Source organism: Panulirus ornatus, chromosome 26, assembly GCF_036320965.1.
Source record: "Panulirus ornatus isolate Po-2019 chromosome 26, ASM3632096v1, whole genome shotgun sequence".
Lineage (NCBI taxonomy): Eukaryota > Metazoa > Arthropoda > Malacostraca > Decapoda > Palinuridae > Panulirus > Panulirus ornatus.
Genome location: NC_092249.1, coordinates 5,927,955 through 5,953,699, shown reverse-complemented (window position 1 = coordinate 5,953,699; position 25,745 = coordinate 5,927,955). Strand labels below are relative to the sequence as shown.

Genomic DNA, 25,745 nt, shown 5'->3' with positions numbered 1-25,745 from the left:
GGAAAGCTGTGTAGGTATGTATATTTGCGTGTGTGGACGTATGTATATACATGTGTATGGGGGGGGGGGTTGGGCCATTTCTTTCGTCTGTTTCCTTGCGCTACCTCGCAAACGCGGGAGACAGCGACAAAGTATAAAAAAAAAAAAAAAAAAAAAAAATATATATATTTTTTTTTTTTTTTTTTTTTTTTTTCATACATATTTGCCATTTCCCGCGTTAGCAAGGTAGCGTTAAGAACAGAGGATTCATCCCTCTAAGGCTCAATCATCAGTTCTTGACATTACCTTACTGATGTGGGAAGTGGCGAATATGTGTGGGTTTTTTTGTTAGTTTTCATATTTTATTTGTGCTATAAGAGTGTTTAAGAGCATTAATGCATGGCTTAATAGCACCTATCCAGTGATTTAACCATGTTTCATTGAAGTGTCCACTAAAATACTGAATAATTTTTGACAGTGTGTTATGTCTCTTATGGAGAGGAATGTTTTACATTTTATTCAAAGAGGATGTTTATGACTTCTACATTGGTGAGATGGTTTAAAGTGGAGATTGTCATCTGGTGGTGTTCGCAAGTTACCAGTGTGAATTGTCAAAATGTAGCTTGTACTAAATTTATGACTGGCTTCCAGTCATTTGGGATGGCTTGTTAGTGACATTGCTACTGTCTTGATTAAGTATTCTTAGATGTTGATAAATTTTTTGGTGTATATTGTCTTTGTTTTAGATGAGGTGCTTGGCATGGGAAGCCGTGTCGATTTAGAGAGTGAGGACGATTTGTGGTGTGTTGAGAATGATGATGAGGTGAGTATTTTTCAAAATGTAGGCAATTTAATAAAAGTAGAGGTGAACATCACTAATGTAAAATGAGTATGGATAGTATATAATTGATAGTAAATTGGTTTTCAGTAATTTTAAGCTCAGAACCCATTAACCAGACAGCTATTTATTTAGTTGAATTGTTTATGGCATATCAGTCATGCCATGAAATTAACATTTTAAGAAACCAAAAGCTTTCATCAGAAAAAGTGGGAGAGTAGTTGTGCAACACTAAAAGTCTTAAAAATCTTGGGAAATTTGAAGTCATGTTCATATTAGGTGGTATGTGAATATCACTTTGATAACCTGCCCTTAGCTGTTTTAGTTCTGCAGTCTCTTTTTATTCAATTGAGAAAACCTTAGTGTGTGGTCATATGAGGCCAGGTCTAAGGGAAAAAGAGTAAGCAAGAAGATATGTGGAAATGTATCAGGGCTTTGCATATGCCTATAAACCAGGCTCTTAAAGGTATATGGGTTATAGGAAGAGGAAAAGAGAAAAGGTGAAAAAGAGTTCTACAGCATATCTGTTTGAGGAAAGGAGGAACTATCACAAATATCAGTCCTTTTTTTAGCCAGTCTCCAGTCTCTGTGGTAAGCAGCAGCCAGATGCATGGATTGTGTCCAGACCATGGTGGTAGGGGCATTTGCTGACAGCGTATGATAACAGTGGGCGAAATGAGACCTCAGAACAAGGAGATGGGCTGCGGCATTGTGGCATTCAGAAATGGATGTTTGGAGATGGGTGTTGCCTGGGAAAGTAATAAGACAGAGGGTTTTTGATTCCACTCTTGCCAATAGAAAGGTGGTTGAAGAGCCACCCCAGATATATGAGCAGTAATCCATACAAGTGCAAATAAAACCTCTATAGATGTGAAGCAGCTACTCACAAGAAAAATGATCATGACACTAAGCAGCAACTCAGACTTTGGGTAACAAACTTTGTGATGTTGATAATGTGGTGTTTCCAAGATAGTGGAGAATATGATTATTTCAAACTTTTTTTTTTTTTTTGTTAATACAGGATTGAATTGTAGTGTTTTGAAATTGAACAGAGGGAAACAAGTGAAATTTAGAAATAGATATAGAGGAAATGTTAGCAGTTCAGGTATCAAAAGTTAACTAGGTCATTCTGTTTCCCCATTCTTAGATACTGCACACATTCAGATTGAGAAAGGGAGTGTGTATGTGCATATGCACATGTTTACAATACAAACTCTACCTGATTTAGTGTGTATGTGCATATGCACATGCTTACAATAGTCTCTCCCAGACTTATGGACACCCAACCTCTGAACTCCTTCACTAGTATTATTTAATTGAATAGTTACCCAACCTATGAGCTTCCTTATGAGTATTATTTGGTTAAATCAATGGGATAATGGGAGTTACATTCCTGGGTGAGACTTTTCATCCTAGTCTGCACACGAAAAAGATGATTAAGAATCCCAAGAATACATAGTTTAATGCAGATTCATTATTAATATGAGTTTTTGAATAAAGAATACTTGCTTTTTTAAAGCACTGTAACATACTGCTCTTTACAGTAGCATGCAGTTCATTTCTTCTCGGGCCATAATGTAAAGAGTTAGCTTAAAGAAACTAAGTCCTTTTTTCATAAATGACACTTTCATGAATGACAAACCTCGAATGTGAATGGATTATAGAGAAGCTCCTCTGATGCGAGGACCATGGTTATCATAAATGCCCTGCCGATCATTTGTTCATGGGCCAAATTGTGTCAAATTGTTGGATATTGCATCTTCTAGGTAACTATTATCTCATCTCAATCCCAGTATACAGTAATTTTTTCAGTATGCTCCTGAAGACAAGCAGTTTTTTTCTTAGTTATAGTTTTGAAGCATTTACATGTAGGCAAGGTAGCAGAAAAAATATGTTTCTGAAAATTGTATCATTTTCGAAAATGCATCTTTTCAAACCATTGTTATTATCCAAAGATAGATATCTTGCATGGTAGAAAAAAGTAAAAGGTATGATAAACCTTTGTGAGAAAATTTGATAGCATAAAAGATTTCAGATTTTTTCCTATATATAAAAGAACATGTATGCATAGGTTAGATCTCATGACTTGAGTAGATAACTTTTTGTGTGCCACTCCCATAAGTTTTAATCTACTCACTTAATTTTTAGATAGCTTAGTAAGATAAAAGATATGTGGAGGTAGGTGCAGCATGTTGTTAACTCAGACTGTGTCTTTCTAGAATGAGGAAATAATTTAAACTGGAAGGAAGTTTTCTTTTGATAATATCAGTCCTTAACTCATAATATTTGTTGGTTTTGTGTAGTAATGGAATGACTTAAAAGGGAATTATTAACCAACTTTGTTCTTGGATTCCTGTAGTGAGATGATAACTTCTGTTCAGAATTTTTGGTGGTTCAATGCTGTAGAAGGGAAAGTTAAAAGGGAAGAGGAACTATAAACTGTAATTGTTATTGTTGAGTTTTGTTCTCATTAAATTCATAACAGGAGGGGTCTGCAGATGATAAGGAAATAGGAAGTACACCAGAAGAGACTAAGTCAAGTGGAGAAAGGTCTGATGTAACATCCCCTGAAGATCCTGAGATGTATCAGGCTCTGGTAAGGAAATGAGTTCTGAAGAGAATGGCAAATCAGATGAAAGTGGATCCTCTGAAAGCATGTCAGACGAAAGTGGTTCAACAGAAATGGCAGTGAGTTTTGCTTTCTTTTCTGTTTGTCATCTTGTTGGGAATTGGAGGTAATAATGTTTAGGTTGAAATGATAATGATGTGACTTACTTTAGACATATTATTTGAATAATTGATGTTGCTGTTTTCACTTTAAAGAAAATATTTAATGTCTTGGAAAAATTATTATTATTACTTGTAACCAAAAGTGAATGGCTTTACTTCTTAGTTATTTACTGACTTAGATAGTTCGTTTATATGTATTCATTTTTATTATACTTGATCGCTGTTTCCCACATCAGCACCAGGAAACGGACGAAGAATGGCCCATCCATTCATATATACACACACACTTATATGTATATATATAGCATGTATAATGAATTGGCTTAGAGAAATGCATTAATTTTTTAGGTTCTCACGAGTGAAGAAATGTCCTCAACTGAGGAACAAGAGAATGGATCATCAGAGGCTGTGATTAATGAAAAGGTTATCATAGAAATTCGTAAAAAGCGATCACTTTCAGAGGTAACAGCTGATGTATTATTAGGTTGCCACAGGTTCCCCAGCTGATGCATCCTTTAAAGATGCCCTTCTTGTTACCATCCTTTCCTGCGTTGTTTATAGCCTGCTGAGTTAAGACACCAAATACATGGGAGTTATATGCTTGGCATTTGAGAGCATGTGGCCACAGAATTATTCAAAGAACCAATACGAGTGGCTGGCATGCTGCAGGAAACGAACGTGGACTCCATATTTCTGCTACTTTTAGCTGCATTAAAGCAGTACTTCATTCATATCAAATGAATCTGAAAGTGGCTTGAGCTGTGTCTTGCAAGTTTCCATACACTTTTCTCACAAAATGTTTTTACTCAAAACACTTTTTAAATCTCAAAACATTGGTCACTTGACATGAAGATTCTCCATCATCTATCGAATACTACCACTTGTTACATTTGGCTGAGCATGCTAGTATATGTTATGTATATGTCATGATACTGCAAGTGCGATTTGCCCCTCCTGGCCATAGGACATACCAGGTGGTATAGGATATTGTATTACCATAGAATCTTTCCCAAGAGAAAAGGATTTGTTCTTTGCCACTTTGAAATGGCATAGGCTGTTTGATATGATCATATTCTGAGTGACAGGATACTGTATTATCGTTGCATGATTGCCTTAATACCCAGTCTGTGCATCACCTCTAGGATAAGTAATTTTTAATGTACATGTTTTAAATGGAATCAAAGGAAGTCATGAAGTGACTGAAAATAAATGAAGCTGTCACAATGAACAACAGCATCATTTCAATAATATTTCTGTTTTTTTCCAGTTTCATGACTATTTCAGTCATTTATCTGAATATCATTTCCACTTTTGAGATGATGAGGTTGTATTCTTCTAATTTTCAAAACTAGAATCATGTGATTGTTATTGCTACGCTTACAAGATGGTGAGCATGGATTCTATTCCCCATAACTTGAATTATGTGTTTGTTATTGCTAAATTTCTACACAACAAAGCTTGAAGGATGCCAGACAGACAGATAAGTCCAGTGAAAGCAGCTGGACTGCTACATGAAAACTGAATTATTCAACAAAGTTTCCAAACAGTTATATTCAGTTGCCAATTGAACATAACCCTTAAGAACATTTTTATAATTAGTGCTTTAGTGGGTTAGGTGGTGTTTAGTCCATAATATGAATGGTCACTATGGGTGCAGCAGTGACTTCAAGAATGAATCGTTTGTATTTCTGGACCATACTTGACTCAAGCACAAAAGACAGTTGTTAGGATGTGTATAAGGAGATGGGCTTTCCATGTGAGGGTGCAGCTACTTTAATTGAGCATCACTGCCTGTCATTCCTCAACAAACATGTTCATTCAGAGTGCCGAAATTAGTCCTTCCACCAAAGATGTCTTTTTTCGAAAATGTTATGACAGTGCAATGCTTATCAGCTTCTTTCTTATCAGCTTCTTTCATCTTTTGAGCTTTTATTTTAAAGATTTGATCTTGAATGTATTGTATGATCTGTATAGGTGGTACAGCTTAGGGAGGCTGCAGTTCTTTGACAGCACTGATTAACCTTCAAACATTCGAGAACTTATTTCCGGATGATAACTGCAATGGAAATCTGTAGCATAGGATATATTAGAGATGTAAAATGGCTAATGAGATATTAAAAAGATCATTAAGCAATGCTTCTAAAGTCCATTGCAGCTACTTAATATTCCTATGTTCCAGTATAGATGATAAAGTGCCACTATGACAAGACTTCTTTGATTATGTTTATTAGATTTTATTATCAAGAATTTAAGAAATGAAAAAATTTTGGAAAGTGGTAACCTGAATGTTCTTTGTGTATAAAGCAGTTACATAGCTTTCATGTACTGATACTGAGTATCATCCTCTCAAGGTAACTCAGAGTGACGAAGCTGCTGAAGAAGGCTCAGGCTTTGGAGCTTCAGGATATGGCTTGGGCTCTGGACTCGGTGGTTGGCTTGGTTCTGGCTTGGGTTCAGGTTTCTTTGGATCTGGCAAGGAGGAGATGAGTGGAGAAGCTGAGAATGAGGTGGCAACAATTGCTGAAACATCAAAGAAGCCAAAACCAGGTGAGGATTATGTTGTTTACCTTGTCCTTTCCTAAAAGCATTCCTGTTATGTCTTTATATCTGTATGTCCATTGATCATTATCAAATTCATTATCATTCCTTGGGATGGATCAAGTATGTGTACTGTAGGTAGGATTGGGATCCCCAACCCCAGTACGTCAGGGGCATTCCTGGAAAGGTCAGGGATGTGCAGTATCCTATGTTTTATATTCATCCATATTTTAGATTAGTATACAGAATTGGGAAAAAAAACAATTTGCATGACTATAAGGTCATTTGATAAAGTGTGTGTATGTTTAGACATAATTTGGAGGAAAGATATCAAAATGTGTAATAGCACTCCAATTTTCATGTTTTAATCTTTGATTAATTGACAGTAATTGGCACGCTAATGTACATCTTACATATTTTTTTCTCTTTTTTAAGGGTGAGTTTTTGAGTGAGGGGGTTGTGGGAAAGTGACAGTATCAGCATAATTGGTCTCGTGTGGGGTCTGCTCTGCGTTAGAATACTTGCAGCAGTAGATGGTAGTAGATGGATAAAGTACATTTGAATGTGTTTGGTTGTGCTGGTATTGGTTTATCCTTTGGTTGTTTAGACAAGTGAAATATGGTGCTTCGGTATTTTTTGTATTTCTGGTTTGTGGGTTTGGTAAGGGGGTGGTGGAACAAGTAGTCATTTACAGCTGCAATAGATTGTATGCCTGTCATGTCTAAATGTTCATGGCATTATTGTTTGAGCTTACCCCTGTAGGTGACCTGTGTTTGTAGTTTGTGTGCATCCTGCTATATTTCTGAGAGTATTGTTTTGGATGCTTGGGAATTTCCTTGAGTTGGTTATGGATGTACCATATGAAAAAGAAAAAATCACTTGAAAATGTACCCCTCCTCCCAAATTTTTTCTAGGCTGAGTTGGGTTAGATTTAATTCTTTTATGTGGTGAAATGTTAGCACAAGCATAATATCTAGTACTTTAGGCATGGGGATTGATATACAGTATATTAGATATATGGAAGAGCTCCATAAAAAAACTTATATATATTTTTCCATACTTGATCACCATATCCCGCATTAGTGAGGTACTGCAGGAACAGATGAAGAAAGGTGGCATTCTCTTTCATCCATTCTTCATCTGTCATGTGCAGTGCACTAAAACCACAGCTCCCTGTTCAGTACCAGGCCTTATAGACCTTTCCATGGTTTACCCTGGCCACTTCACATACCCTGGTTCAGTCCATTGACAGCACATCGACCCCTATATACCACATTCCCATTCGCTATATCCTGTGCACACTTTTCACCCTCCTTTATGTTCAGGCCTCAGTTACTCAAAATATTTTCACTCCATTCTTCCATCTCCAGTTTAGTCTACCCCTTCTCCGTGTTCCCTCCTCTCCTGAGACTTATATCCTCTTTGTGAACCTTTCCTCGCTCGAATAGTTCCTCACTCTTTATCTTCATATGTCCAGACCATTTCAACACACCCTCTTTAGCTCTTTCAACCACACTCTTTTTATTACTACACTTTTCCCTTACCCTTTTATTGCTTACTCAGTCAAACCACCTCACGTTACATATTGTTCTGATGCATTTAATTTCCAGTACTTTTACCTATGTCTGCTCATCTCCATCCATAACCCTGTGTTATGTCTGTATACTTCATGTGAAATATAGCTTTATGCTGAGTGTTGATGTATGTTTTAGAGCATCACATCCTTTTCTAGGTTCCAAGAAGAAGAAGGAACAAAAGAAACCTCACAAATGTAAGCCAAAGCCTCTAACAGAAAAGAAGGAATGCTGGGAGACTGAGTTTGGTTGTTGTCAAGACAATGTTACTCCTGCCAAAGGTCCTTTCCAGAAAGGTGAGGTTGTTTTCTTATTGCTGTAAGAGGGAGACTTATGTGTAGAGGACTAATGCAGTAGGGAAAGAATATGAAATTACTAAGTAGGTGTAAATGGAGGCAGAAGTTCAAATTATGTTAATAGTTGTTGTGATCATGAGGTTCCACCGGAAGAAGGTTAAGGGAATATCAATTATTTAAAAGTATTTTAAACAGTAGACATGTAATGAAAGGCTTTCCTTCTAGAGTCTGTAGGTCTGATCTTCCACAATAATTTCTCAGATTCCAACTCCTTAAGATGATTTTGGGTATGCACCATATGGAAATGCCTGTACAGTTACCCATCAAAGTAGTAGATACCTCATGTCTTACTGATTATTTTGATTTTTGTCGTATATCAAGCATTTAATCACTTATGTTGAATGTACCAAAGACAGATTAATAGACATTGATATTTCATGTGCTGGGTTGAAGGCTGTACGATAATTGAAACTTGCAAAGATATAGGGAATGGTTGCTGTTCAGATGATTTATTGGTTATACAGGTTGAGCATCCCTAATCCAAAGTCTGAAACTTTTTGAGCAGCGATATGATGGTACAAATAGAAAATTTCCACACCTGACCTCACTTCTCCATGTTGGGCTTTAACGCTCTGTTGGTGCTAATTTGTTACAAACCATCATCACCACCAGACCTATTTGCATTACTCACTGTGTTATTTGCTTATTCTCTGCTCTGTGTGAATAAATGTAAGAAAATGATTGCTTATCAGTAGCATATAGATTCAGTCAGGAATGAAAGTGATGCTAAACAACCACAGTTTGTCTACACAGTCAGCTGATGTTGTGCCACCTTAGCTTTCTTATGGTTCATTGTTAAACAAACTTTGTTTCATGTGCAAAATTATAAAGAAAATTGTCTACATTATCTTCAGACTCTGTGTATAAGTTGTATATGGAGCATAAATGGATTTTGTGTTTAGACTTGGGTCCCATCCTCAAGATATCTCATTATTCATTATCCATCATGATAAATGTGGAAAGCAGGATGGTATGGAAACAAATGGGTTAGAGCTTAGACATTCCTCAACCTTTCAACCGTTCAATGACCTTCCTCAGGAGATGCTGATTCCAGCATTCGGCAGGACTATGTTCCCCAGCAAGTGATGGTCAACCAGTTGGACGCCTTGGCGTGTCACTCTCTGATTGGATTGCTTGTCCTGCTGTCTCCACATGTTCACAGCGACCTCCACTACCTGACATGACCAGCAGATGAACCCAAACCTTGTGTTAACATTGCTCTTAGTCCCTTCCTCTGGGTAAGCTCTCACACTATCACTAATTTGTTTGTCACTTGCCTGTAGTTGCCCTGGTGTTGGCCATTTAGTGATGATGTGAGAGCTTACCTAGAGGAAAGGATCAAAAACAACATTACCACAAAGTCTGGGTTCATCTGTTGGTCATGTCAGGTAGCAAGGATGACTGCGAATAGGTGAAGGCAGTAGGGCAATCGATCCAATCAGAGAGTAACATGCCAAGGTGTCCAACCAGGTGACCATCACCTGCTTGGGAACACAGTCCCGCCAAATGCTAGAAACAATATTTCCTGAGGAAGACCATTGAATGGATGAAACGTTGAGGTATGTCTCAGCTCTAACCCACTTTTTTTTCCGTACCATTCTGTTTTCCACATATCTTGTTATGTACATGCAAGTACTCCAAAATCCATAAAAATCCAAAATCTGAAACACTTCTGGTCCCAGGCATTTTTTTTAAGGGATATTCAACTCATATATCACGATTTGATCATTTCTGTTGAATGTACCAAATATGAATTAATAGGCTTTAACATCTCTTCTGTTGGGTTGAAGGCTGTAAACGAATTGAAACTTGCAAAGACACAGCAAATGGCTGCTGTCCAGATGATGTGACACCATCTGAAGGCCCAGATATGAAGGGTTGCCCAGGCACATCTTTGTGTGAGAACTCCCTGTTTGGTTGTTGCAAAGATGGATTCACTGAGGCCAGTGGTCCAGATGGAGAGGGTTGTGAGGATCTCATGCCCTTCAACTGTGAAAAATCTGAGTAAGTACATTTTCAGTTTTTTAATAATAGTTCATCATTTCCTGTCTTAGCAAGGTAGCTCCAGAAACAGACAAACAATGTACTCTCCATTATGCCCACTTTCTAGCTGTCATGTATAATGCACTGAGACCACAACCTCCCATCCACAGTCAAGCCACATAGACTATACCATAGTTTCCCCAGGCCACTTTGTATTCCATGTTTCAGCCCACTGACATTGCATTACCCCCATTATATCACATCACTCCAGTTCGTCACTTTTTACCAAACTCCACCTCTTCAAGGTTACCCCATGAATGAAAAGTCGCCTTTACCTATCTTCTTATCTGTATCTCTGATGCCTGTTCCAGTTGGAACTCCCTCAATGGGATGGTCACAGCAATAGAGTCTCCATAACTTGTGAATTCCAGTACCATTTCTTTGCCTTTAGTTCCTCCTCACCCTTGACATACCACTGGCATAAGGCAACTCTAGTGCATTGTTTGCCGAGTCTTGTACCTAATGTACCTACTGACCACTTTTAACCTTATGCTTCTTCCTATCACTTCTACCTAATTTTTTCTTTCTAGCTAATGCTCCTGCCTAAATGTTCCTAGCAACTACTTTGATCTATTGCTCCTACCATTTTGCCAAAGGCAGGGCTAGCAAATGGTGCTCACTGCAGGAAAACCTTGAATTATGAAGAACAAACCATTTGAGTTAATTGTTGTCAGGCGTTACATGTGACAAGGAAAGATTTTAGGTTTGTGGACAGAATGCCAGTAGTCCACATGTGGATAAGGCAGAGAGAAAGACAGCTACCTGGGTTAGAGGAGTGCAACTTAGCAACAGCTGAAATGCTGGGTCACTAAGCCGCTGTCACTAACCCTTTCGATACCCAGGTAGATATTACTAGTAATATACCTCCCTAGTTGTTGGCTTCCTACTAACTACTAACTACCTTTAGTTGGACTTTATAATTAGGAGTACAGTCTTGTCAAAGAATTTCTCACTGCAAAGGAGTTCACATTTCCCTGGAATGAACCTAAAACCTATAGGCAAGATTACATATCAACATGTGTCTTCAGTGAGTGTGTTGTGTCTGGAGAATTCATTTGTATAATTGGTCTTGTCTTGCAATTTGGAATGATTGCTTTAACGGTAAACAGTTGTGAATGGCAGGAGCATCATTGGAGAGTAGCTTAAAATTCAAATATTTCAATGCCTTACAAGTTTTGATGATCACTATATCAAATTTTTCTCATGTTCTTTTCATGATAATTGTTGATCTAGGCCTCACTTGGAAAATTAAAGCTAGCCTTTTTTTTCTAAACTTTCAAATAGAAATTATTCTTTGTTCTAACTAGTTTTGCCTTTTCCCAATCAGGTTTGGTTGCTGCCCAGATGGTGTGGCTCCAGCAACTGGCAAAAATTTTGCTGGATGTTTTGACTTTGAATGTGAAGGGTCTGGACCATGTGAAACTTGCAGTGATACAAAGTATGGCTGTTGTCTTGATGGTATCACAGCAGCTCAGGGTAAAGATTTTGAAGGCTGCCTTGATATATCCAAAGATGATATTGCAGCAGAATTAGAAAAAACAACAGGTTAGTATTGTTGTTGTTGTTATTGTTTTCACAGGATTTACATATGTATATTAATTTTAATTATAATGGGATCACTGAAGCACTCATGGAAAGAGAGAACAATGTTGGGGAAGGCAGAAGTGGAAGGATATGTTTAAGATGTATGAGTCCCAACAATAATATATAGATGTGAGGAATGGGCTATAGATAAGGCTGTGTAGAGGAGGATAGAAGAGTTGGAAATGAAATGCTTGAGTACATTGTATGGTGTGAGGTGGTTTGACTGCTCTAAGTAATGAAGGGGTAAGATAATGATGGTGATGAAAAGAGAGTGGTTGGGACAACTAAAGAGGGTGTACTGAAATGATTTGGGCATATGAAAAGAATGAATGAGGAAAGGTTGACAAAGAGGATATATGTATCAGAGGTAGAGAGGGCAAAGAGAATGGGAAAAGAACAGAGATTGAACATGCAGGAAGAAGTTGAAGATTGAAGGATGGAGAGCAAAAGATTTTGAGCAATAGGGGCCTTAACATGTTGGAGGGTGAAAGACATGCATGGAAAGGTTTCTGGGGCCTTGATGTGGATAGTGAGCTGTGGTTTTGGTGCATTACACATGACGGCTAGAGAATGGATGTCAGCGGATGTTGCCTTTCTGCATCTGTTCCTGGTGCTACCTTGCTAATGCAGGAAATGGCAACCAAGTATGAAAAAGAAAAAGATATAAACAGTTGATGATTATCTTTTTAGTACAATGACCTGTTTTAGTGCATTATCTATTTCATAGAAAGTAGGTGTGAGTAATCTCCCAGGTTTATTCAATATGTTCTCACTCCTGCTAAAGACCTGTCTTCTACATCTGTTTACCACTTAACAGAATAATTGTTACTCATTTGATTTTTCAGTTCTTTCAAAATCATTCTTTGTTCAGCATTTTGTCAAATGCACCATTTTTTAACTTTAAGTTCCAGGACTATTTATTTTGTATGCCATACCATCCATTCATCACTTTTTTATTTTTTTCAGGTTTTGCTTATTCCAAAAGTTCATTTTTTATATCTCCTTACCATCTCTCTTTTACTTTCATTCCACTCACTGATACCATTATTTGTCCAACCTTTAGTGCTTGCATGCCTCTTTTGCAGCCTTTGATAATGTTAGCTAAGGCTGTATCCACATTGTCTCAGCCTTACCTTAGACCATAATATTTAATCAGTGTACTTCTGAAATTTCAGAAGTTTTCAGTTTTTTTTTTTTTCCAGAAGAAGGAACAGAGAAGAGGTCCAGGTGAGGATATTCCCTCAAAGGCCCAGTCCTCTGTTCTTAACGCTACCTCGCTATCGCGGGAAATAGCGAATAGTATGAAAAAAAAAAAACTTCTGAAATTTCATTCCTCAACATCTCTGGCTTTAGTTATTTTGTTTTATTTCATTTCTTTTTCACTGCCACCAACAGTAAAAGGCTAACCTACATATCATTACCATATGATTAGAGAAAACCCCTCCCAACCATCTTATAGGCTGAACATCATGTGCACCACCTATCCCATTCTCTCGAAGTGGAAATATAGCAATGATGATCTTGTGAACTGTTGTATGTCAACCTGTGTATTTTTGAACCCTTTAAGTTTGAGAAGTATGTGCAACACTCATGGCTGGTGAATCACATAACTTCCACATTCTTTCACTTTTTTCGCTTGCTCGTGTTATCCCATACCTACCTGTTACTCTTGCTCTGTTTCCTGCCAACCTGATTGTCACCCATCACAAACATACTTTCTTCCATCTGTATATGAATCATCCACTGGTTTTACAAGCTCTCTTCAGAAGGTACCTGTATCCTCCTTTTATCTATCATTACATAGGGCATATACAACCATAATGGTCGTTTTGTCATGTTTGAATTTTCCAACTATTAATCTTTAGGTGACACACATGAACAGCTTATCAAGCCACTCATTCTTCATTAAGATTCATTTACCTTGTATTGTGTAACTATTGGTGACCATTGTACTTTACAGTACAGTGTTATCAGTTTTCTTTGTATTGATTTAGTCAGTTTTGGACCTGATATCAATCTTCTAAGAAATAGGTTCATGCTTTTGAGAAATTGCATTTATTACAGATATGACGACAGCTACGACTGTTATTCTGACAACTTCAACAACAACAGAAATTCCTCCTGATTGTCTTGTGTCATCATTTGGTTGCTGCCCAGATAACTATACAGCTGCCCATGGACCAGATCATGAAGGATGTTGTTTGTCTTCACCATTTGGTTGTTGCCCAGATCACATTTCTGATGCCCAAGGACCAAACTTCCAAGGTAAGAATTAAGTTTAGGATGTCAGATGCCTATTTATTGCTTAGATTATGATTTCTTAAACCTGACTGCTTTTACCACTTTTTTTTTTTTATTCGTTTTCATTCATGCTAGCCCTGCTATCATGGCAAAATTGTATTGTAGATCTCTCTCTCTCTCTCTCTCTCTCTCTCTCTCTCTCTCTCTCTCTCTCTCTCTCTCTCTCTCTCTCTCTCTCTCTCTCTCTCTCTCTCTCCCTTCCTTTTTTTTTACCTTCATTATCTGAAATTCTGTGGTAATTAACTGTTTCAAGTTTCATGGGGTGTCTTAGGTACATGGTCTCTTCTAATTGCTCATTACCATCTGCAATCCATTCCAGTTATATTAGAATGAATCATGAACGTTTTCACTTTGTGCATACAGCCTTGTTCTTTTATCATTTTCATTAAGTAATTGTTATAGTCCATCAAAAATTTTTAAAGACAACATTTATTAGTATTATTATATAGGGTTTTCATGGGTTACTATTGCCAGCATGTATAGGTTTCCCTTGCTCTTCAAGATTTTGATTTTTGCAATAAATATTTTTGACCAGAATTCAGTAAATAGCTGGGTACTAACATATTTTATAAAAGGATACATATATTTTATGTTTGTTTAAAAGTGATAAATAGATTAGTAAATGCTTGTTGAATTACCAGCAAGAGAGAATAACATCTTAAATACTGAGACACTAAAAGACGTTTGAAATACTTCCTGGTTGTATCATGATGGATCATTGGAAGTATAGCAGAGATTCTGTTGATGCATAGTTCTTTATAGTCTTATTATATATATACATATATAGTTTGATTAACATAGTAGCATTGCAAAATATTCATACCTATTTTCTTTTCTGTTACCCACCTCAGATTAATGTCATCACATGGCAGTATCATTCATACCTATTTGCTGTTACCCACTTTAGTAAGTTAGTGTCAGGGACAGATAGTATAGTAATACTATACTGATGATGATATTACATGCTCATTCTTATAACTAATTATCATGTCAAAATATCCTTCATAGATAGGTGCTTTCAAAAAATTCTGGTGTATTTCATATTTCTATTTATGTGTTTGTAAAATTTTTTGGAAAATATCACAGAACTTGTCATCTCATCCACAGGCTGTGGATGTGAATACAGTGCATTTGGTTGCTGCCCTGACAATAGAACAGTAGCACGAGGACCTAACAATGCTGGATGTGGTTGTCAGTATACAGAATATGGTTGTTGCCCTGATGACTACACCCCTGCAGCTGGTGAAGACTTTAATGGTTGTCCCTGTAACACTTACCCATACGGCTGTTGTCCAGATGGTGTTCGTATTGCACGAGGTCCTGGCATAGGAGGTGAATGCCATTTGAAGTTATTTGATTGTGATGGTTTGGTTAAATTAGGTTAGGTTAAATTTCTTGATTTGTTAAGCAAGACTGATATCATCGTACACTCCACCTTTATTACACATGATCTGATATCATCCTCGTTTCACCTTCATCTGAAATATATCTAGCTATAGACTTTTCACTCATTACATATGTCTACAACTTTCATGATCTACTTTGTCTTTGTAAATTTAGTGATCTGTGAACAGTAACAGTACTCCATTGTATATGTGGTGTATTGAGTGTTTATGAGCATGCTGCTAGTTAAAGAATGAATTTTACATATCTTGAATCTCCTCCCCCAACCCCACTGGCTGGCAAAAGGCATAGATCCCCAATACCCTTGTTAATTATCATTAACCAGGCATTTGCTGCAGGTACTACATGGTCAAACCATCTCAGAATGCATCTTCCCAATGGTTCTGTCACATCACATATTTTTTGAGAGTCTTCATTTTTCATGCCGATCCTTCTGAATCCATTTATAATACCTGTGCCATCCATTTTTTCATACACAGTTGCTTACCCCAACTTAACTTGGTAGAGTCCAGGACGAATGAACAGTGGCCTCATTTACACACATCTGTTCTCTGGATGTCATGTTTAAAGCACTAAAACCAAAGCCCACAATCTACAGCTAAGCCCCACAGGATATTCCATAGTTTACCTGGGCCATTTCGCATACCCTGGTTCAGCCCAATGATAGCACAGTACCCCTTGCATACTATAACAATCCAGTTCATTCTCTCCCATACACACCTCTTACCCTCTTGAATGTTTAGGCCCAGGTACCTTAAAGCCTCCTTCATTCCATCCTTCCATCTTCATTTTAGTCCTCCTTTTACCCTTGCTTTCTTCATATCTGATATATAGATCATTTTAATCAGTCTCTCTTTGACCATCCTATCCATATATCCATATTACCTCAGTACACCTTTGTCATACTGCACTTACTACCTCTTTTATCCCTTACAATATCATTCCTGACATATTCAACCCACTTTATGCCACATACTATCCTCAAACATTTTATTTCCAACATGTCCAGTGTCTTGAAATCTTTTGTTTAAGGCCAAAGTTTTACATCCATATGACACCAACAGGACTGCTATGACCTCAAACATGGCTATCTTTTCCCTAATAGACATTGACCTTTTCATCCACATACTCTTCGGTAGTGGAAGCTCTCCACTTCTTCCTGGTCCTCCTCATTGAAACTCAGACCCTCCTGCCTCATCTTACTGCCCTTCCCCCCCTTTTTTTTTCTTCTTCTTCTTCATATGTAGTTATAGGAAAATCTTTTGCACATTCATACAAGCATTCCATTATGCAAACTTCTTTCACACAACACCAAAATTTTCCTTATGCAGTAAAGCGTTTGTTGCACTTCCTATTCTCTTCCCTGATATGAATCTACTTTTAACATCAACTTCTCCACTAGCACCCTTTGTGATGATTGCTCCCAAATGCAAATTTATTGATAACAACATATTCTCATCCATTCAGACTGACATTACGACTGCCCATCTTCAAAAACAAGAACTTAGTCTTTTTCATATTTTCACTGCCCTTCTCTTAAGCATATCATCACAGTGATCCATCATTCTACCTCTGATTCAGCTAACAAAATAGCAAAATGTGGCTTCCATCTGTTTTACATTGATTCAACCACATGTCTCACTTTCAACTCAAGCATTGAACTGTCAGAAAAACCTAAAACAACCCTTGTGGATTGCATATCTTGATGAATTCCCGCATATATTTCCAACTACTCACTCACTGAATTCCATTTTTGTTAAAATGAAAATGTGCAGTTGGCCAAGGAGAATGTTATATTCTCAATCTGCTCTTCACAGTATAACAGTAAAGTTTAGATTGCTTTCCCATGCAATCTTGGATATTGCATATGCTTGACAAGGCTTTTGAACTAGCAAGTGATTTGCATTATTGGTTGTTTCTGTTTTCTTGATTTCTTATATAATTTCTTTTGGTTACAGGATGAAATATGACAGGCAGTTGATCATGATGGCAAACACATTTAGAAGAAATGGTCTTTCATGTACATTTTAGTGACCATCATATTCATTTATTTACCAACAGAAATTAATTTCACTTCAATCCTCTAGGATGTGGGTGTGAGTACGAGAAATATGGTTGTTGCAAGGATGGGCGCACACCTGCTTCTGGACCACAACAGGAAGGATGCGGCTGTGAATCATCAGAGTTTGGCTGTTGTCCAGATGGTGTCACATCTGCAACTGGAAAGTTCTTTGATGGCTGTCAAGATGAAGCCCCTATTATACCAGGAGGTGAGCATGTCTTAGTTAAAAGGACAAGCAATGGGTCTGTTTTTCTCTCATATCTTTCCAATGTTTTACTCAGAGCCTGAATATCCAAGTTTCTCACCATAAATACAGCATTCTTCTACTCCCTTTTTTTATTTTGGCTACTACCATACTCATTTAGATGCCACAGCCTCTTGGCTCCTTCTGTTTCCTCTTTTAGAAACTGAAATTCAAGTAGGGTAGGGTTTCCAGTCCTTCACTCCCTCTCCTTTTAGTCGCCTTCTACGACACACAGGGAATATGGAGGTGGAATTCTTTCTTCCCTGCCTCTAATATTTCAATTTTTCATCACCAGAGGTGTGTGGATACGAGAAGGACCGAGGCTCTTGTACAAACTTCACTGTTAAGTGGTTCTTTGATATGGAGTATGGTGGTTGTACTCGCTTCTGGTATGGTGGATGTGATGGCAACCTTAACAAGTTTGATACACAGGAGGAATGCAAATCTGCCTGTGTTGAACCTGAAGGAATGGGTAAGATGAGTGTTAATGAACAGTTCTCACATAAGGTAGTTTGTGTAAAACTGTTAATGAAATTTGTAGTTTACATGTAACAACATGTTACCTCAGGTTAAAATGGTATAGAAATTCATATTCCTCAACAAATCATACATGGATGAACCAAGTGAAAAGAGGCATACATCGAAGGGGAACAGACTCCTACAATTTTTTTTCTATCTTCTATTTCTTATCTAGCAAAACATTTACTGGTATACCTTTCAGCTGCAAAATGTTTTATTTTGCAGGTGGATAATCATTGTGTTTCTTAGTTGTAAAAAGTAAATTTCATAAAAAAGTAGCTCGCTTTTGTGATAGCCAAACTTATATGAATTTTTTGGCTGATATGTTGTATATTACTTTTCTGGGACTATTATGTGTAGAAGTGTGCCATCACCAGCATCAAGATAATTTTCCACTTTTAAGTAAACTAGGTCTTGGAAGGGATTCATGATATAAAGTTTCCCTTGGCCAAGCACCTGGTCATTCTAAAGTTTTAACTTGTGAAATATGTTATTGGTTTTGGAACGTGCACAGTGCTAGGTGAACATGTTACTTGCCTTGTCAGTACATGGTGTACTGCGGTCACTGGCTACATATGGGCACGACCCAGTATTTAATCATTGCAATGCTTGTTTAACAAGTGCCTCAGTAAGATCTTCATACAGGCATTTAAGATGTGTATGTAGGTTGTAAGCTTTTACTTATTGATTTTCCCCTTTCTCTTGCAGATCTTAAGGTGCTTAGGTTTCATAGTGGAGGAAAATACATGGTAATTTGTAGCCATGCCTTGTGATCCTAGTTAGATATTTTTGTGGATACTCTAGTTTTGTTTTTGTTCTTTTATTTTTTCAGTTATTTTTGTGGAAAGCGAACTCTGTCTCTATGGGATAACTTCTTAGTTTTAGCTTCACTGGAACATGGAAGTTAGACTCATAGAAATGTAGTATCTTATTCCCATCAGACATAAGATTTTGGATGGGATTATCGTTGCAACTCTCACCTATGCATAGAAATGTTTTTTTGAGCCAATTGATAGACATAATCAAGTGTTAATTAATTTTGTCATATGAATGTGAAGGAAATTTTTTTAGTAGGTTATTTGTGAACTTTCCGTGGTGACTTTCATTATTTGGGGTTTAATGATCATTATTTGGGGTTTAATGAACCTGTTGTTTCTATGCAAAAGAGTACATCTTAGGCTGTCTTCTTTGCTCTTTTTTTATGGATCTGCACGCTGTTTCTTTTCTTTCTGCCCTGCATACCTTAGTCAGCAAATAAGACCTTTTCTTCATTTGTTTCTGGCCATACATTACTAAAGTAGGAAACAACAAACAAGTATGAAAAAGAATATTTTGTTCATGGTGTATTAATGATTGATAATGAGCATTGCAAGTATATTTTTTCTTTCCCTGTGAATGCTAGTTTTCAAAATGTATGGCCATAGAACTTGCTTTTTGTTTGCTTTATTACGCAATAAAAGAAAGCCATCTGTGCTTTCATACTCACTGTGGATCCAGATAGAGATGCAGGACCACATCTCTGATTAGGAAGTGAAAGTTGTTATTTTTTCTTTTTTCCATACTTGTTCAAGATTTCCTGCAATAGCAAGGTAGCACGAGGAACAGAAAAGAACATCCTAATTCACTTACGCTCCATCGGTCATATGTAATACACTGAAAGTTAACCAGATATACTAGATATAGAATTTGTTTTGTTGTAGATTTTATCAGATATTAAGATGTTTTCAGGAATCTGTGACAGCTGAGAATTTGCATAACATATTAGAAACAAAAAACATATTTTGTACACTGGAGTGCTACTTATTTGATTTCGTCAGTCACTTATTGAGTATGTAGTACAAATAAGTAATCGGTACACATGAAATTCAGTAATTTGCGTTGCAGCTAATCTCAACTTGGGCATCATGCAATAAGTTTCTATTAGAACATTTTCATTACTTGTCAACAAGTGGAAATGTACCAAAATTAGCATAAGCTAATCACGAGGCATCATACTGTCTCACAGCTAATCAGTCTGTTGTAAGAACATCTCTCTGCCAACCACAGTGAGCATCTTTTTCCCCCCTCCCTGAGTTTTCTCATGCCTTACTCAGCTTGTGTTATGTGTAGTTGCCATTCCTTTTTTTTTTATGATTTACATTCCTTAATTGTCTCTCATAAGAAGTGAGCATGTTGTGTTTGATGTTTTAGACATTGATGTTTACTTGAAATGGTTGATAGTAAAGCATCTTTTAAAGGTATCTAAGGTATCTAACAAGAGTAAGAATATTTTCTGAGTGTAAAGTAGCTTGTTTGTATATTTTGTTTATTAGCATTGACATTATTTGGTAGGGTGAAATATCAAAGTGAATATATTTTATCATTAGCATCACAATCATATTTTTCCCACTTCATGTTGAAAAGTCAATATATTTCACTCACTCATGTGAATTAGCAGCACACACCTGTGCAATAGAATTGTGTTGGATTGTATCATTTGTATTTTCTTGTATTTGTCAGCATTTTCATATGACAGAAATTTAACAACAATAAGAGTATTTAGACATAAATCAGTTTCACTTGAATTGTACCATTATCTTTGGTTGATCTATTATCAACAGAGTCTTGTCATCTTCCACGTGTGGAGGGCCCTTGTACTGGATCTGTTCCATCTTGGTACCATGACTCTACAACGAAGAGCTGCAAACCTTTTGTGTATGGTGGATGCCTGGGCAATAACAACCGGTACAATTCCAAGGAAGAATGTGAGGAGAGATGTGTCATTCCAGAGAAAACAGGTACACAACTGTCCTTATGTTTTTCCATGCATGATGCATATAATCCAGTTTTGTTTGAGAAAAATGCCTCGTTTTTCATTGAGAAACAAAATTCTAAAAATAATGGTAATAGGTATGAGAATTTGTCAGGAAATCTAAACCAAGTAAACAACTTAGTGCATCAGAATGCTCTTCAGCTGTTGTGCATTATTCATAAAGATTTAACCTAAAATATGATCTCAAGTTGGAAGTTTTTTATACTTCTCATATCTTTTTGTTTTATTGAAATTATTTTCATAAGTCTTAGACCGGGAATATTTCTTTTCTCTACTATGAATTGCATAGAATTATAAATCCTTGACATATAACTCTATATAGCATCTATTTATAAGTAAATCAGTGATGTAACTATAACCTGGAATGCATGTTAGAAACCAAAAATATTTTGCTTTATATTGCAATGAGGAAAAAGTTTGCATGTGAAGTATTTATACATAATTTTTCTATATTTTTTACCAATATTTCACAATGGTAGTATATCATAAAAAACAATGCTTTTCAGAAAATCATTTTATGTTAAAGGAAGTATATGTTAAGAAAAGAGACAAATGTCATATGATTTTATAGAATACAAATATATTGAGTTTAGGGAAATAGGGAAATATGTAATAGGATTATGTCTATGTAGAGCAAGTGTACAAGATTGTGGTGATGATTAGGGAAGATTGATAAATGTTAAAAGAAGTCATACTATGCAGATGTCATCAAGGATGTGAGATATTACAAAAGAAGTCAGAATTGAATGGGTCAAAACTAGAAATAGAACACAGAACTGAAATTTAATGCATTCTAGAATGAAAGAAATGACAGTAGACAACAGTTGTCACCTGGCTAGGTCTGGCATATCTTTAGCACTTCATACCATCCAATTTGGTACCCAGTTGCTTTCAGTTCAAACGTAAGATGACCTTTTGGTTGGGATGTGGACAGACAGCCTAACCCATGGAAGAATTTCAGTCAGTGGCATGCAATTAGGTGATCCAAGAGGGACCTAAAAGGTGGACTTGTATTCTTGCTTCAAAAACCTTGGTGAAGGAGAATGTATGTTTCCTTCTAGGTAACACTGAAATGTACACAAGACATACAAGCTAAGACCAGTATGTGTGTATATTGGCAAATAGTTCACAACAGTGTGTGTGTTATCTGGACTTTTAACCTAGTCAGATATGATACTCGAGAGAGTGGACTGATCTGTGGGATGGTGCTGCAGTATGATCCTTTTTTTCCATTGAAATCTTTTTATGTTTTTTTGTGAGGGGATAAAGGAATACAGTGAGCAGAGTCTCATAATTCCAGCAGATCATGGTTGAGAGAATTGGAAAAACTGACTATAACATTAGGGAAAACCCGTACTTGAGTAGCAGGGATTCTCCTCAGTCCCAAATTGGCATTACCACTAATTCCAATTTTTTGTTCCTTTGGGACGGACAGCCTTGCCAAGTGCTACTTTGAGCTTTAGGTTTAGCCAGCACCACCTGATCTTAGAGCCACCAGTTTAGTTATGTTAGATGAGACAGGGTTGAATGTAACAATGTACAACTTGCAGAAAATCCAAAGAGTAATCTGGAGGTTGCCATACACCATTTATTGCTTAGATTTGAAAATTTCATCTCGAGCAGGTGTTGCCTGAAGTATGTTTAGAGATTTAAGTCTTGCCTGATTACATCAGGACTTAAGTATGTCCATTTTTACGCATTCCCATTAAATCTACTGGGGTATGCAGGATATCATTAGCTGACAAAACCTTTTTTGTTGGTTATGAGTTTCATACTTGTTAATTGTAGTTCCTTTATGATATTTGCAGAAACTGTGAGGAAGATGATGTAAGAATGAGGAGTTTTTCAGTAGTTGTCATATATGTTTTGGTTTGATAATTGAAAATTCAAAAGCATTTGGACAGTCCTGATATTGCATATTTAGGAGTAACAATAATATTTGCTTCATACGAACTGAAAATCATTGTAATATTATGTTGACTCACTCAGAGCAACCAGTTTTCCTGGAAGTAGAATACATCCATGTAGTTGTCATATTAATGGTACTTATATGATCTTTGTTCCTCTTTTAGCATAAATTCATCATATGAAATGATGAGTTTGTACAGAGAGGATGCCAGGTCTTCTATTATTTATTTCAAATTTTACCTCTTTTATGCTTTATTAACTCTTACAAAATCTTCCTTATTCAGTCAGGCCCAACCATGATGTGGGCATCTGTTTCTATGATTGTTGCCTCTCTGTCAGAAAGTTGATAATGAGCATCTCTGTGCATCACAGAGAAAAATATTGAAAAAGTTGACAATATTTTTTATTCTGGAAAGGTAAAATGCTCTAGGGGTTTACTATAGTTCATGATCATCACAGTATTGAAAATGGAAAAATGAGATTGTGCAACTGTGCTCTTGGTGCAAAGATTTTAGATCTTGAATTTTAGCCTCATGAGACTTAATAACAGTATTAATCTCCTTACTTATTCTAGTTGAGGTACAGTAGTGGAATCTTCACTTCATTTTTATGGAAATTTACTGTCATTACTATGTGCATTGAAGAAAAGTTCCTGACTTAAAAATTTCATAATCAATGATTGAAATGGAACAATGTCAACAATGAATAGAGTCACATGGTCATGTTCCCACTTTTGGCGTGAGTGACTGCAGACGTTTGCCTGCTGGAGGTGATGCCTGGTCCATGCCGTGGAAACTACAGTAGATGGTTCTATGACCAAACTCTGGGAATCTGCGGACAGTTTGCTTTTGGTGGCTGCAAGGGGAATGGCAACAACTTCCTCACTGAGAATGAGTGCATGCAACGCTGTATCCGGGGTCGCTCCAAAGGTCAGGACATGGCAACTGTGAGGTTGTGACTCTTGGTGCTATGATAACAGTGACTGCAATTTTTCATTACATTAGGCTGAAGAGTTGAAAATTATCATAATTCAAAATTCTGGACTGACTACACGTATTTTCTCATTTGCCCTTTAGCAATGTGATGAGAAATTGCAGTCATAAAGATAAATGCATGTTGTTTCAAAGATCAACGTTAATAATAACAGCCTAAAAGTTTAGATATATATCTTTTAATTCACTAATCTTGTTTAAATATGATAATCTTTAGATTTCTGTAACATTTATTGCACTCACAAACTAGAGCATGAAACATCTTTTTAAACTATTTAAAGAAAGTAGAGTAGCATAGAATAGCAGTAATATCTTCATTTTTCATAATGCAAATACCTCTGTTATATTTTTTCAAAATTTTCTGCCAGTTCTGTAATTTGTATATTTTCACATATTGTGTCATAATCTGCCTCTTTATGTAGTATAAAATGGCTTCAGTTTTAAAGATATTACACTTTTCTGACAGCTGATTTGATATGTAGAAATATAACAGAAGTATGTAAGTATCAACAGGTCATTGAATATTTGCCATTGCTATTAATCCTTCTCTTAATCTGATAATCCTTCTCTTAATGGTGGTTGGACTAACAGACCTCTGCACACTACCCAAGGCTTCTGGGCTCTGTGAAGAAACTCTTCCACGTTGGTACTATGATTACTCTGAGGCCAGGTGCATGCCCTTCTATTATACGGGTTGTGATGGAAATGCCAACAGGTTTATCACACGCGGCGAATGTGAGGGTACATGCCCAGGGGACAGACCAGGTAATAATGATCAACTTTTGAGTTTCAAGAAAAAGTAAGGTGTCATTTATTGAATTGTTATGTGCTATACAACTGTTTCCACAGCTTTGGGTAAGGAGCATACTTTCTGTAGTTAATATACTAGTAATGATTCTTCAGATATAGCGTCACTGCATATTTTTCCCTCACACCTTTTCTCCCTTCCTTCCTCTTCAATGAATGATGTGGTGTTGGGATAACTTCTCTCTCTTTATGATACCTGATTGCCCTTTCCATCGCAGCAAGGAAGTGTTCTTGCATTTTTTTTCTTTTTCACCCTTGTTTGCCATTTCCCACCTAAGTAGCACTACAAACAAACGAACGATTAATGTCATAATGCATCAGAACGAGAGCCTGTCCTCCACAGTTAGACCCATAGATCATTCTGTGGTTTCCCCAGACTGCCTCATATACCCTGATTCAGCTCATTGACAGCAGGTGACTGGCACATACCACATCAGAGTGCTTGATTCTATCCCATGTATGCCTTTTACCCTCCTGAATGTTCAGACCACAGTGTCTTAAAACTTATGTTACTCCATCCTTCCATCTCCTTGGTCTTTTCTTCCACTTCTGACTCATAGATCCTCTTTGTCTGTGTTTGTTCATTCTTTCCGTGTACCCAAACAATATCATTACATCCTGGTTGGCTTTGTCAATTGTGATTACTTCTACACCTTGCTCTTACAGTGTCATTTCTTGGCCATTTATCCCTGGGAATGTATTATTAATCATATCTGCTATGACTCTCCTGCCCTAGGATCCTATTATACTCTAATCATGTACAACCCTGGGACCCCTTTCACTGAAGGCACTCCTGCAGATTCAAGGCTGCACAACTTCCAGTATCAGGGAAATGATAGACTCTTTCTATTGACGAGTCCCTCTATAAGACTTTTCTCCCTATTCTCAACAGGTGACAATGCAGACTCGCTGAGTATGACTTTTCTTTCATACTGTAATTTCAAGCAGGCAGAGTTCAATGACACTCCAAGATCCTCTTCTGTTACCAGTGTTACCAGACTGTGCCTATATGGGGTTCTTCCTTGAGGGAGGTTGTATAATTATCAGTGTACTA

At 36.9% G+C, this 25,745-nt stretch overlaps 1 protein-coding gene across 1 annotated transcript in view; it reads left to right on the top strand.

Annotated features, from left to right (window-relative positions):
- Positions 1-25,745, top strand: part of LOC139757423 (papilin-like) — a 95,879-nt gene that overhangs the window by 33,666 nt on the left and 36,468 nt on the right. Inside the window, 15 exon segments of the mRNA XM_071677926.1 lie at positions 726-802; positions 3,303-3,393; positions 3,396-3,505; positions 3,896-4,009; positions 5,899-6,094; positions 7,818-7,955; positions 9,806-10,019; positions 11,386-11,603; positions 13,707-13,907; positions 15,051-15,275; positions 17,435-17,617; positions 17,949-18,125; positions 20,773-20,949; positions 23,645-23,821; positions 24,476-24,649. Coding sequence (XP_071534027.1) covers positions 726-802; positions 3,303-3,393; positions 3,396-3,505; positions 3,896-4,009; positions 5,899-6,094; positions 7,818-7,955; positions 9,806-10,019; positions 11,386-11,603; positions 13,707-13,907; positions 15,051-15,275; positions 17,435-17,617; positions 17,949-18,125; positions 20,773-20,949; positions 23,645-23,821; positions 24,476-24,649 — 2,472 coding nt within the window.